Source organism: Musa acuminata, chromosome BXJ1-9, assembly GCF_036884655.1.
Source record: "Musa acuminata AAA Group cultivar baxijiao chromosome BXJ1-9, Cavendish_Baxijiao_AAA, whole genome shotgun sequence".
NCBI classification, from domain to species: Eukaryota; Viridiplantae; Streptophyta; class Magnoliopsida; order Zingiberales; family Musaceae; genus Musa; species Musa acuminata.
In genome coordinates this window covers 9,495,857-9,508,952 of record NC_088335.1, presented here as the reverse complement: position 1 = coordinate 9,508,952, position 13,096 = coordinate 9,495,857, and the positions used below count along the sequence as shown (strand labels likewise).

Below are 13,096 nucleotides of genomic sequence, written 5' to 3'. Positions count from 1 at the left end.
ATAGTATATGTAGATGATATTATTGTTACAGACAATGATCCCTTGGAGATTCAGACATTTTTAAAGCAATTGGCTGATCGATTCTCCCTCAAAGATTTAGGACCGTTGAGCTACTTTTTGGAAATGGAAGCAACATTTACATCTTCATATCTCCTCCTTTCATAGAGAAAGTATATTTAAGACTTATTATCAAATACAAATATGCAGGATGCGAAAGAAGTTGCTACTCCTCTCTCTACTAGTGAATCACTCAAATTATGTGATGGCAGCCCTACCACGGACTTAACTCAATACCGACAAGTACTTGGCTCTCACCCGTTCGGATATCTTATTTGTAGTCAATAAATTATCTCAATACATGCACCAGCCTTCTGCTATGCATTGGTTTGTGGTTAAATGAATTTTACGATATCTTAAAGGGACCCTTAATCATGGTCTCTTTCTTCGCAAAACCACTCCAATTCATCACCATGCCTTTGCTGATGCTGATTGGGCGGGAAACTTTGATGACAGAACCTTCACGTCAAGATATGTCGTCTTTCTTGGGTCTAATCCAATCGGTTGGACTTCTAAGAGGCAAAAGACAGTGGCCCGATCTACAACTGAAGCTGAATATCGTGCTATTGCTATCGTTGCTACTGAACTCAATTGGGTCACAAATCTCCGTAAGGAACTCAAAGTCAGCTCTACCCATACTCTTACAATATATTATGACAATGTTGGAGCTACCTACTTATGTGTCAATCCAGTGTTCTACTCACGCATGAAGCACATTACCATCGACTTTCACTTCGTGCGAGATCAAGTTGTCAGACATCAACTTCATGTCTCTCATGTCCATACGGCTGATCAAATAGCAGACTCACTCACGAAGCCTCTAGCCCGCAAACTATTTTTATTGTATCGGTCCAAGATCGATAATCCTTGACAGGAGCTCGATCTTGCAGGGGTATGATAACAGAGAGATTTTCTCAACTGCATAGCAGATGAGATTTCCTTAACTGCATAAGAAAATCTCTCTCCAAAGTTAAAGAAATCTTCTCTTTCACCATGTATAAATAGACTTCATGTGATACTAATTGGTATGTGCTTTTTCTCTTTACCTTTACAATTTCATTCTTAATTCTCTCATTTTATCAAAAGCTTTGTACCAAAAATTGAAGAAACAATCCACTCGGAAATCTATGATATCTTGATGGTGGACCACAATATTTTAGTAAAATGAAATGATCCCAATCTAAACAGATTCATATTTTGGATTAACAGTTGATTTGGGAAATGCTTGTGATCCTAACAGAGATAGATTTCCACCAAATGAATTATACCATCAGAAACAATCAGAAAAAATCCAGTCTATCATAACAGCAACAAGGGGATAAGAACTGCAAAATAAGCATAAGCACATCACGTCCATGCATCACTGATAATAACAATGCCAAACATAGAGCGAAAGCAAGTTTTCGACATAACCACAAGCTAACTAAGAAGGTCCAAGTTTGGCACTCAACAAGAAAACACACAAGGCAAGCATAAACACGATACATAAGATCTAACATAATAGCATAAACCAACGTTCCAACCTATGATCATAGCTCATACGTCTTGTTCTCCATATCTCCATCAGCATGGATTCCTGAAAAAGGGAAAAAAGAAGAGAGAGAGAGATCCTTTCAAGAATAGAAAATCAAGACGTACGAAAAGGATAGAATAGAACATTATGCAGCAATGTGTGACAAACTTACGGTCGCATCTTATTTACAGAGCATTATTTGGCAGAATATCAATGTTCTCAGTAACTGCCGACCGCCACTGGTGGCAGGTCATCAAAGCTCCAGAGATCCACTTCACTCACATCCTGAGGCACATCACTAACGAGAAGGCTCTCAATAGTTCCATCTGAGCCCCCTTCAAGATATGGTACTTGCAGAAATTTCATGTATGATTCAAAAGCAGATAGCTCCTCCGACAGTTTGGCCACAGAGTTCTTGGCAGCCACAACTTCTCCAGAATTATTTTTCAGTTTCTTCAGTGGACCACCCTGTTCCAGGTATGGTGTTCCTTCAGCTTCATTCATGGTTGGAGCAAGAAATGAAGTGATACTGGGGGTTTTAACCTCACTTTCCCAGCCATATCCAGAACAATCAAAAGTGTTGCTTCCCTGGTCAGAGTATAAATTAATTGCAGGTCCCTCGATGGGTGGAGATAGATTCATCCCAGAGGAGTCCATGTTCATGGATTGCTTGACGGGTTCCTTGTCATCAATATAGTCGAAAACAGAACAGAAATCTAAATCTGGGTCATCCATACCCCCATATGGGTTGACATTGAGCATCTCTTGTGGGTTTGGCTTGGGTGCTTTTGGTGCACTTGATTTGAGTGGGCACTCTTGAACACTCGGTGGTGCTTCATCAGGGAAATTCACCTTGGCTTTCTTACCACGGATCCTACGGGCCTCTGCATCATATGCTCGTGCAGCTTCTTCGGCAGTGTTGAAGGTTCCAAGCCAGACACGAACCCCCTTGCGAGGATCTCTAATTTCAGCTGCCCATTTCCCCCAAGGACGCTGACGGATTCCCCTGTATTGATTTTTTCTCTCTTTTTTAGCAGACCTAGCTGCAGATCCATTGAATTTCACAGGTTTCAGAGCAACTGGTCCATCTGCTGCAGTAATAGAACAGAAAGCAACAAATTATACAAAGTTCAGGAAAAATGCTTAAAGAGGACTTTCCCATGTGATGATTGTGTAATACCTTCTCAAAATTTACTGAAGAACATCAAAATTCACAGTAGAGCTACTAATTCAGGAGAGCTAAAAGCACAAAAGGAAATGTCACCATTAACTGATTCTGGAGCAGATCTGTGTCTGTGATTAAGCCAAGAGTATGCAGCAGTTATTAGTAACTAACATTTGTAACTCCTAGAGGATGCTTCTTTTCCTCATTATCCAGTGAAGAATATGGGATTTAAGAGATAAAACAACTATCTAAATGGTCTGAAACATCAATCCAGTTTGAATTGAGAAGATTATTAGATAATTAAGGATTCAGAAAGTTGTGCTCTCAACAAAGAAGGTTTAAGGACCATAAAACCTAGAACGTTGGCAGGCAAGTTCTCATTGTAACACATCAAAACTTCTTCAATCGATCAACATCCATGATGCATGTATCTGCTGATATCTTGTAGTCACACAGATTCCATTCAAGTGATTTCAAAACAAAGGAAAGCCAGACTCTAATTTCATAGATTTAATACCAGCTATTGATTTAAGGTAACCCCAATAGTTACCAATCCTTCTATAATTTACATCATGCATAAATTCTGATATTGCATGACCAATAATATATGGATGGTCTTAATAGATAACTCAGTGCCACCAATTGAAGGGCAGCAGCCTAAGGTCTTCAAAGCAACCAAAAGTCTGCATACGAGCATCGACCAACAGCATATAAATAAAAAAATAACAAATTAAATAAAATGAACTTTGCATCTTATGACCCTAAATCTATATTCAAGAATAAATGCTGTTAATTAAAAAATCCTATAAAAACACTTTTTTTTAGGAGAATAGCAAAATAAACTTTGGATCTTATGATTCTAAACCTACATCGAGAATGATTGCTGTCACTCTAAAACCATAAAAATAACCAAACGAAAAACTCAAACAAAGAAATGAAAAGCTAATCAAAGGGGGGAAAGCAATCTCCATGAAACAAAACAAAGATGAAGATGCTACATATAGCAAAACCAAAGCCTCCATCACTAGAAAAACGAGACGAACACAATCCACTATACTGGAAAAGAATCCCCAACATACATAAATACATATATTTCAGTAATCGAAGGAAAAAAAGGAATCATTAAAGAACAATTTTGTCTTCCGGTAAACGGGAAGGAAAGAGGAATCGGAGTAGAAGGATTCTGTTGGAAAAATATTACACCTTCAAGCTATTATTTGCCAAATTAACCAAAAAAAGAGGATGAAAAATCCGATCTTGGCCATCGGGGAACAATCCAGAAAACAGAGTATATACTAAAATCTTGTAAATATTTCTCATACCTAACTTGAAAAAAAGGCACTGTGTAATATGCTAGAGGAAAATGATTGGGATGCACGAAAGATTTCGCTTTCTGATGACGTGTGACGAGCCAAAGTACCAAGAAATAGCTGAGAAAATAGAATTTGGTGGAAGTATCATAACATAGTTCATACACGGAGAAGGATTAGAACGCGCAATGAAGTAACAACTAACTGTCAAAACCCATATTTTTTCACCTTTGCAGGCGAAAGCGAAGGGCTTCTCCACGATCTCCACCTCGTCCTCCACTTCCGACTCCAGCGCCTCGTACTCGAACTCCAAGAAGTCGGTCTCGAAGTCATCCTCGACCTCCTCCACAGCCCGGCGGTGGCCGCTCTTCTTCTGCTTCTTCGTCGCCCCATTGGCTCCGCCCGTCCTCAGATCCGGCCACAAGTAGTCGGCGGTGACCCGCCGCGCCGACCTTGTCGCCGGAATGAAGTCGGAGATGATCGCTCCTCCGCACATCCTCGATCCTCAAACCCCGCTCAGCTTCTCTTCCAAAAGAGCTTCCTTTCAAGAACAAGAGAGAGAGAGAGAGAGGAGAAAAGTTGGGGACTTTATATTCTGTTAAATTAGTTGGAATTTCCGCAAAAAAAAAAGTGAAAATAGAAATTAAATGAATAAATAGAAATTATAGTGAGCAAATGAGTTGGTGGGATTAAAAATTCCTATTAAGACAAATAATATATATATATATATATATATATATATATAAGAACTTCGGCACACATTTCAAAGCAATGTGCAGGGAAGAGAGTAAACAGCGCACGCTAATGTTCCTCCCTCAACAACGTTAAGAAGCGAATGACGCAAGCAGCACTCAAGATGAAGCACCAGTCTGTGAGCCTCGTAATGCCACGAAATCTACACCCTCGTGAGCGTCCTGCACTTTGTCGTTTCCAATTTGTTCGTCTTCATGAATTCTTCTTCCACCTGCTTGAAAGAACCGTGTGGTTGCTTTTACGCGTTTAAGAATTGATCCCTTCCATCGACGTCTATCCCCCGCAGTTGTTATTCTATGAGACCGAGGTTTAGATATACTTGCAACTTGGACGGTGCTCGCTTTCTTTGATATCACCAACTTGCAGGCAGCAATAAACGCCATTACCGACCCTTCTTCTTCTTCTTCTACAAAAGCATATGAGAAGCTGATAGGTAGTAGGGGGTTTTCTGTGTGTGTGTGTGTGTGTGTGTGTGTGAGAGAGAGAGAGAGAGAGAGAGGTGCCACAGTGTGGTGGGCACAAAAGCCAGAATTGGGTTGGGTCCCTCTGTGAACTGTAACTGCAGCAATGACTATCGATTATTATTGGAAGTGCACCAACCTTTCACAGAAGAAGACGACGACGATGATGATGATGATTGATTTGCTCCCGTACTCAAATTAAATGAGCAAGTGGGCTAAAGATTTATGGAATGGTACTGTTTCCAGTGGGGTCTCACAACCAAAATACACTTCTATTCCATTCTCATATGGATCATTAGTTGCATTTTTTCTTATCCTTTTTATTCTTTCTTTGTGAATTATGGTGGGTTTGCAATGAACTGCTTTCACTCTTCTCTGAGGAGCACAAAGCACAAATGCAGCAAAGCTTGAAGACAAGAAGGCCTGCTTCATTTCACAACTGCATGTATTATTTTCACCTGGACTTGCTGGTTGATTGTTTCCATCACCACATCCTCCAAAGTTGCTGATCTATTGTTGCCTGTTGATAGCTCACACAAGCAGCCAAAGGAGATGAACCTGAGCATGGAAGCATGAGCCTTCACTACCTAACCCTTGGCAACACAAGCAAACTTTGCAGTACCAACTTGGCCCAACCTCCCACCTTAAGATAGGAAGACGGACCCTCCACCATTGCTCGCATCAGCATACACAGAGACATGAGATAATTTTGGATTCTGGTGTGCACCAAGCTACAAACCCTATCCACCACATGTTTGATGGGGTCCAACTTAAGCTCTGACAGAACATTTCCCAGTGAGAAAGGTGGTGGTGGCAGTTCTCGTATAGCTTCCCCTGTGGGAAGATGACAATGTGGTCATCTGGCCAGAATACTTTTGCTCAGGTTCAGTGCATTCAACCTTGGATGTCATCGTCACCATGACAAAGGGGTGTGGACCGTGTGGCCTACACGATCTTTTTGGTTTAATATTGCCCATGAAGACAAGAAAACCCAGGTTAGGTTGAATTCCAGATGCTTATGTGCACTAACACACAACACAACCTGTGGTTTAGACTGTAACCTTTGGTGGATGCACTTTAATCTAGTGGAGGATGAGAAAACCCTAGTTTTGAACACTGAGATCTTGTGTATCGACCATGACAGCTCTAGATCATTTTTAAAGATATTATTATTAATTTATATAATTTTATTTAATTAGATAAGATATATTATAAATTTAACAATTATCGACTGATAGAAAAAAAATTATTTATGATAAATTCTTTAGGAGATAGCTTTGATGAGAGTAACTCTTCTACTTTTTTATCTTGTACTCTCGTCTATAAATAGATATGATTTATTTGATTTGTAGCTACCAAAGTAACATACGATGGTAGATTTATACAATATAAATTATAATAAATATTTTATTATTTATAAAATATTTTAAATTATATTTTATATTATTATATTGATTAGTCATCAAAGTAATATAGACTAATAACATATAAAATTATATTTAAAAATTAATCCTGAATGATATTTATAATGACATATATAATTAAGAGATTTAGATAATCCTAAAAGAGAATTACTTTGAATAATTATATGATGAGATATGATAGTACTATTTTCGATATCCTCATAGTCTATGATTATATACTCAAAGATGACAATATTATTTCATAAGGATGATATTAGTCATTCATAAAAAATTTTGAGTGAACATTAAATATGCCAATATTTCACTCAAAGGTGAAATATGAAAGATATCAATAGTTTATCATATTTTAAAATTTTAAAATATTTAATATTATATTATATTTTATAGTATTACTGTATTCTCTAATTCAAATTATTTAGAATAATTATAATATATACAGTTCACACTAGGTGTATTAGATATTGACTTAGTATTACTTATTGAAAGACTTATATACTCGATTGATGAAAGCACTATGGAATAAATTAATGAAATAAATACTTGAAAAAGATCTAATATGCTTAATCTAATGTCTATAGGAATGAAAATTATAAATAACATCAAAATTTCATTACCACATATAATTAGCATATAAAAATATTTAAAGACTATTAAAGATAGATTTAAATATACTGATAAGCTATTATCTTACAAATGAAAAAACTAACTATAGCTCAATATGATAACACTAGAGAGATTCAGAATCACATCATCAATATGATTGATAAAGCTGCTAAGCTTAAAGCATTAGGCATGAATGTAGATGAATATTTTCTTATGTAATTTGTCCTTAGTTATCTTCCTCCTTAGTTTGGTATATTCAAAATTTACTATAATACAAATAAAAATAAATTAGATTTAAATGAGCTTATTAGTATATATATTTTTTGGAAGAATTAAGTTTAAGACATAAAAGATCTCTTAATATTTTGGAAACTATTGAAAGAGCTAATAACAAGAAACAAAAAGTTGAAGCCTATCCACATAAATTTATCGAGTCTGAAAATACTAAATAAGCTAACGAAAACAAAGCATTCACAATAAAATATTTTTTATGGAAAAAAAGGATATATATATATATATATATATATATATATATATATATATAAAAGGACTATCTTAAGTGTAAAACTTCATTAGAAAAGAAATATAAACTTAACCTTCATATGTTTCAAATCAAACATTCCAAAAATTCTTTCTAATAATTGAATGATTAATTATGTTACTTTAACTCATATTACCAATAATATGCAAGAACTTTTTACAAATCGAAAACTAAGAAAACATAAAAGATTCATCGTTACGGGGAATCATCTTAAAATAATAGTGATAATAGTGGGAACTTGTTACCCAGGTCTACGAACTAGACATCTAATGGATCTTACAAACATATGTTATATTCTTACTATTTATAGAAATTTAGTTTTCTTATCTAAAATTAATGAGTTAGTATTTTTTTTAATGGTAAACCTAGTATTTTTATGATTTAGTAATAGTTGGTTCCAAAATTTTATATCATGGTTTATACATAATTAATTTGAATTTTAAGCTTAGAAAAATATTGATTACTGTATAATCAAATGTTGGATTAAAACATAATTTGAATAATGAGAAATATTCTATACTATAGTATAGATATTTGGGGTATATTCCAAGAAAAGAATTAAATGATTAGTGAAAAATAATATTTTAAAAAGTTTAAACTTTTTTATTTTGATATTTGCATAAATTACATTAAGGGAAAGCAAACTAAGCATACAAACAATAATACCATAAGATATAATAAACTCCTTGATATTATTCATATTGATATCTCTAGACCATTTCATATTTCCTATTTCATTGAAAAAAGATATTTTATCATATTTATAGATGATTTGTATTATATATTTTTAATTTATTGAAAGTCGCATGCTATTAATACTCTTAAGGTGTACATAAATGAGGTTATCCAAGAAGTATTTTTTGATATTTTATAAGTTATCTAAAAAAATTCAAGAGATATATATTTTATTAACTTAATTATAATATAAGAATAATAGAATTTGATAAGATAAGATTCTTAAAAATAGTAAAATTAGTATGAGTGAAAATTTTGAAAGATTAATATAAAGGAGATACAAGTTGATGCTCCTTTATTATTTTTCAATCGAGAGATTGTTATTCCTCAAATCATTGAATGAATTAATGAGGATAAATAGTAAAATAATATTAGTGAACTCTCACATAATATAGTATAAGGATATACTCTAATAGTTTTGAAAAGATCTAAAAGAGAAAGGAGACATCATTATTAATAATTATTTGATATATCTATAAGAATTAAATTATAATATATAAATAAAAAGGATCCTTTATCATTTTCAGAAGTTGGAAATCAACAATTCAAAAAGATGGTATGATATAACGAAGGAAGAGTTCAAATTAATAAACTAGAATGATATTTAGGAACTCATTGGATTACCCAATAATTATTAAAAAAAATAATTGTAAATAGGTCTTTAACATAAAATATGACTTAAAGGATAATATCGAATGATATAAAGTCAAACGTGTGTTCAAAGATTTTCTTAGAAAGATCATAACGAGACTTTTTCTTTAGTTTTTATAAAAGACATATTGAGGATCTTCATCACATTAGAAATTCATTATGATTTTAAGTTATATCAAATGAATATGAAAATGGTATCTCTAAATGAGGATTTAGATGAAAAAAATTACATGAAATAACATGAAGGATTTATAGAGAAGGAAAAATAAAGTTAGGTTTATAAACTTAAAAAATCTATTTATGACTTTAAATAAGTTTTCAAACAATAATATATAAAGTTTCATAATGATATTACTTCTTTCATATTTAAGAAAAATTATGTTATGAATGTGGTGGGAGCAAGTTTATTATATTAGTTTTATATGTATATAATATTTTATTTGTCAATAGTGATATTTGTTTCTTATATGAAACTAAAATATTTCTCACTAAAAATTTTAAGATGATTGATGTAAATGAGGTAGCATATGTTATTTGCATTGAGATATTCATGAATAAATCTTAAAGATTAGTATATAGTTTTACTCAACTAGTGATATATTTATTACTAGAGTAAAAAAATTCAATTAAAGCTAATGTCCTATCAATAACTTAGAAATGAATCAAATAAATAATATTCTTTATATTAAAAATCTATTATATGTTTAAACCTATATAAGACTATATATCAATTTTGTAATTAGAATACTAGATAGATACAAGAGTAACCTAGGAACGAAATTTTAGAAAGTTATAAAGAAAGTAATGATATATCTATAGGAGATGAAAGACTATATGCTCATATACATGATATGCTTGAAGTGACATGATATTGATATGTTGATTTTGTAAATTATCGCAATAGTAGGAAGTCCACTTTAGGATTTATATTAATGTTAGTTAGAGATCCAATTTCTTGAAAAATTATAAAACAATAGATTAATATATCATTAACAATAGAAGTTGAATTTGTGACATACTTTAAGGTAACAAATCAAGCTTTATAGCTATGAAATTTTATCTCAAAACTTGATGTTGTTGACTCAATTATTAGACCACTAAAGATATTTCATAATAACATCACAGTAATTTTTTTCTTTAAGAACGATAAGTACTTTAACGGTTCTAAACTTATCAAAATAAAATAACACCACTTTAATGATTTTTAATTCATTTTCTATAGCTTTACATTTTAAAGAATATATTTTGGATCTTGTGGCTAAGTCATAAAAAATATGATGATGCATGTTTAAAATGATATTATTATTAAAAAATTATACATTTAACTAAAATTATTTATTTCAAATATTTTATTTATTTTATTTTATTTATATATATTATAATTGAATATGATAATAATATTCTCTTGATAAGATAAATTATAGGAGTTATTATAGATTACATTAGGAAAGACTAATAATGTTATGGTACATAAAAATAAGAATGACATTGATGACATAAAATCATTATGACTCATATTGGTAGTTGAACTAAATATAGTATTATTATATTTATTAGATTTATTAATTTATTTTAAAAATTCATGATCATGTATAAAATACCTTAAAAAAATTTAGAATCTAATTATATAAAATCATTTAAAATTTTTTAATTTATTTTAATTTAATTTTTTATATTTTATTAATTAATAGGCCAAATGGGATAATATTAGATTATATGATATATTTAATTAAGTAAGATATATTATAAATCTGATTGAATTCTGATTACAATTGTTTGTTAGAAAGGAAGTCCACTTATGATAAATTTTTTTAGAAGATAAATAGACAAATAGACAAATCTACTTTTATACTTCTACTCTTATCTATAAATAGACAAATCTCCTATGGACTACACATATGAGATTTATTCTCAATCTTTATGAGCTCCTATTTCATCACTTAGAAGAAGAATAAAAGAGAAAAAAACTAGTCTTATGAAGATGCATTTATAGATTAATAAATGATATCAAAAGATACGTAATCCTGATTTAGATATATCGTTATTTGATTTTGATTCTGATATTAAATTTTTTATATAACAGTAATATTATTAAAATGTTTATGTTTATAATTATTTTCAGTCAGGAGAAAGAATTGAGTTGAAGATGTATAGAGCATGACGAAGAATAAAAAAAAGTAGTCTAATAGAACCATTGATGATAGGGAAGAGGGACATGCTCATTCGTCCATCACAGAACTCGAGTCGGCAGTCGGCATTGCCCCACCCACTGGGAACGCCATTTGCCGCACTAGTTGCAGAGTCAAAATCATCAGAGATCTGATGACATCACAGAAAAGAGTATTATAGACGAGGAGGAAAGCTTTAGATTTCCAATGGATAAAAGGCCTCTACTAAGTATTGTTGTTGGACAGTAGTGGGTCTTGATTCTTCCAGCAATCTGTCAGCAAAAGCAACATAAATCAAAAGGCACACTGTCATTACAGATCGCCGCCCGGGAAAGAATCCCACCATATGTTTGGCAGAAACAAAAAGGAAACAGGTGAAGGTCATCATCTTAAACAATTGATGACAGATTCTCCAAGCTTGCAACTCGGTAGTATGGGAAACACAAAATTAAGACACAGATTAATTTCCAACGACTAATTTTGATGTGCGTTCTAAAGGTTGCAGCCAAAGTTGGATCAACACCTGAGTACAAAAAGTTGCATGAGCAGGAAATTTGGTCTGCAAAAGAAAAACTCTTTTTATTCTTCAGACCCAAAAAGATTTCATCCTTCAGTACCAATCAGGTTAAGCACTGCTGCAAGCATGAGCCATCACATATTTTGATCCACATCCATAGCAGAACTCAAAGCCACACCTGGAATTCAACGAGAGCCAAAGTTTTCTCCTTATTCGACATTAATTATATATATTGTCAAAACATGAAGAACGATACGTTACCTGCACCTAATATGCATGCAGCCCTGAGTCTTCTCCACGAAGAACTTGCACCTTGGGCACCTCTTCCACCTCTTGTCCTTGGCGATCTTCATCAACATAAGATCCTCTCTCCCCCTCTCATCGGTTCCCAACATCTTGAACTCCTCGCAGCTCAGCCCCGAATGCCACCCCACCTTGCACTGCGCGCAGAACAGCCTCTGGCAGCTCGGGCACTCCGCCTGCATCACCGTCTCCTGCCCATCGTCAATCATAAGCGCCGAGCAATCCTTGAACGGGCAGTAGAACCTCTGTGACGCGAGGACCATGGACTCGCAGAGCGCCGTCTCCCACCGCGAGAACACGTCCGCCGGGACGATATCCTGGCACAGCTCCGGCCGCAGGACCCCCTTGCACTCGATCTCCGGACACTTCACCATCAGTATGTTCTCCTGGACCTTCGCGCCGATGTACCGGCTCAAGCAGTCGCGGCAGAAGGAGTGGGAGCAGTTGCTGCTCCGGAACATCTCGGCTGCTGGTGCTGTGTCCATGCAGATCTTGCAGAGCACTGGGGCGCTCGAAGAGGACTCGCCCCTCTCCTTTATGGTTCTCACTGCCGGCGATCTGATACGAACGGAACAAGAAGCAACCACCGCAGACATGAGCACTTCCTGGAGCTGGAGCCCGTCGGCGTACTTCTCGTCGGAGATGGGGAAGAGCTCTTGGTCTGTGTCGGAGAGCGCATAGAAGTAGAAGTCATCCACCAGATGCCTTACTTGGGTGGAGGACTCTTGTTCCATTCTGTGGACTTTCTCTAGGGCTTCAGGAGGTCGACGAACGCCTGCAAACCTGCAAATGCCATGAAAGGTCGAGTGTCTATTTATGATCGAGGGAGATCGGAATTCGGAACGTCGTCGTCGGTATGATGGGGAGAAATTTCCACGAAGAGTGCATGGGTTTG

The 13,096-nt window shown here is 34.3% G+C and overlaps 2 protein-coding genes across 3 annotated transcripts; both read right to left on the bottom strand.

Moving 5' to 3' along the window:
* Positions 1 to 1,390: 1,390 nt before the first annotated feature.
* LOC135593093 (ethylene-responsive transcription factor 1-like) lies at positions 1,391 to 4,627 on the bottom strand. 2 transcript variants are annotated; one of them, XM_065082914.1, is made up of 3 exons: positions 4,274 to 4,627; positions 1,743 to 2,661; positions 1,391 to 1,633 (listed from the first exon to the last, which is right to left on the bottom strand). In XM_065082914.1, the coding sequence occupies exons 1-2, from the start codon at positions 4,539 to 4,541 to the stop codon at positions 1,790 to 1,792; spliced, it is 1,140 nt and encodes a 379-aa protein (XP_064938986.1). In that variant the 5' UTR covers positions 4,542 to 4,627; the 3' UTR covers positions 1,391 to 1,633; positions 1,743 to 1,789. The 2 variants fall into 2 exon arrangements, with proteins under 2 accessions (XP_064938986.1, XP_064938987.1); XM_065082915.1 differs by having other exon boundaries at positions 1,743 to 2,658; positions 4,274 to 4,625.
* A 7,379-nt stretch (positions 4,628 to 12,006) lies between these two features.
* On the bottom strand, positions 12,007 to 12,935 carry LOC103998137 (E3 ubiquitin-protein ligase RSL1). The gene is made up of 2 exons (XM_009419532.2): positions 12,160 to 12,935; positions 12,007 to 12,076 (listed from the first exon to the last, which is right to left on the bottom strand). Exons 1-2 carry the CDS (start codon positions 12,933 to 12,935, stop codon positions 12,007 to 12,009), a joined length of 846 nt encoding a protein of 281 aa, XP_009417807.2.
* Between the last annotated feature and the right edge of the window lie 161 nt (positions 12,936 to 13,096).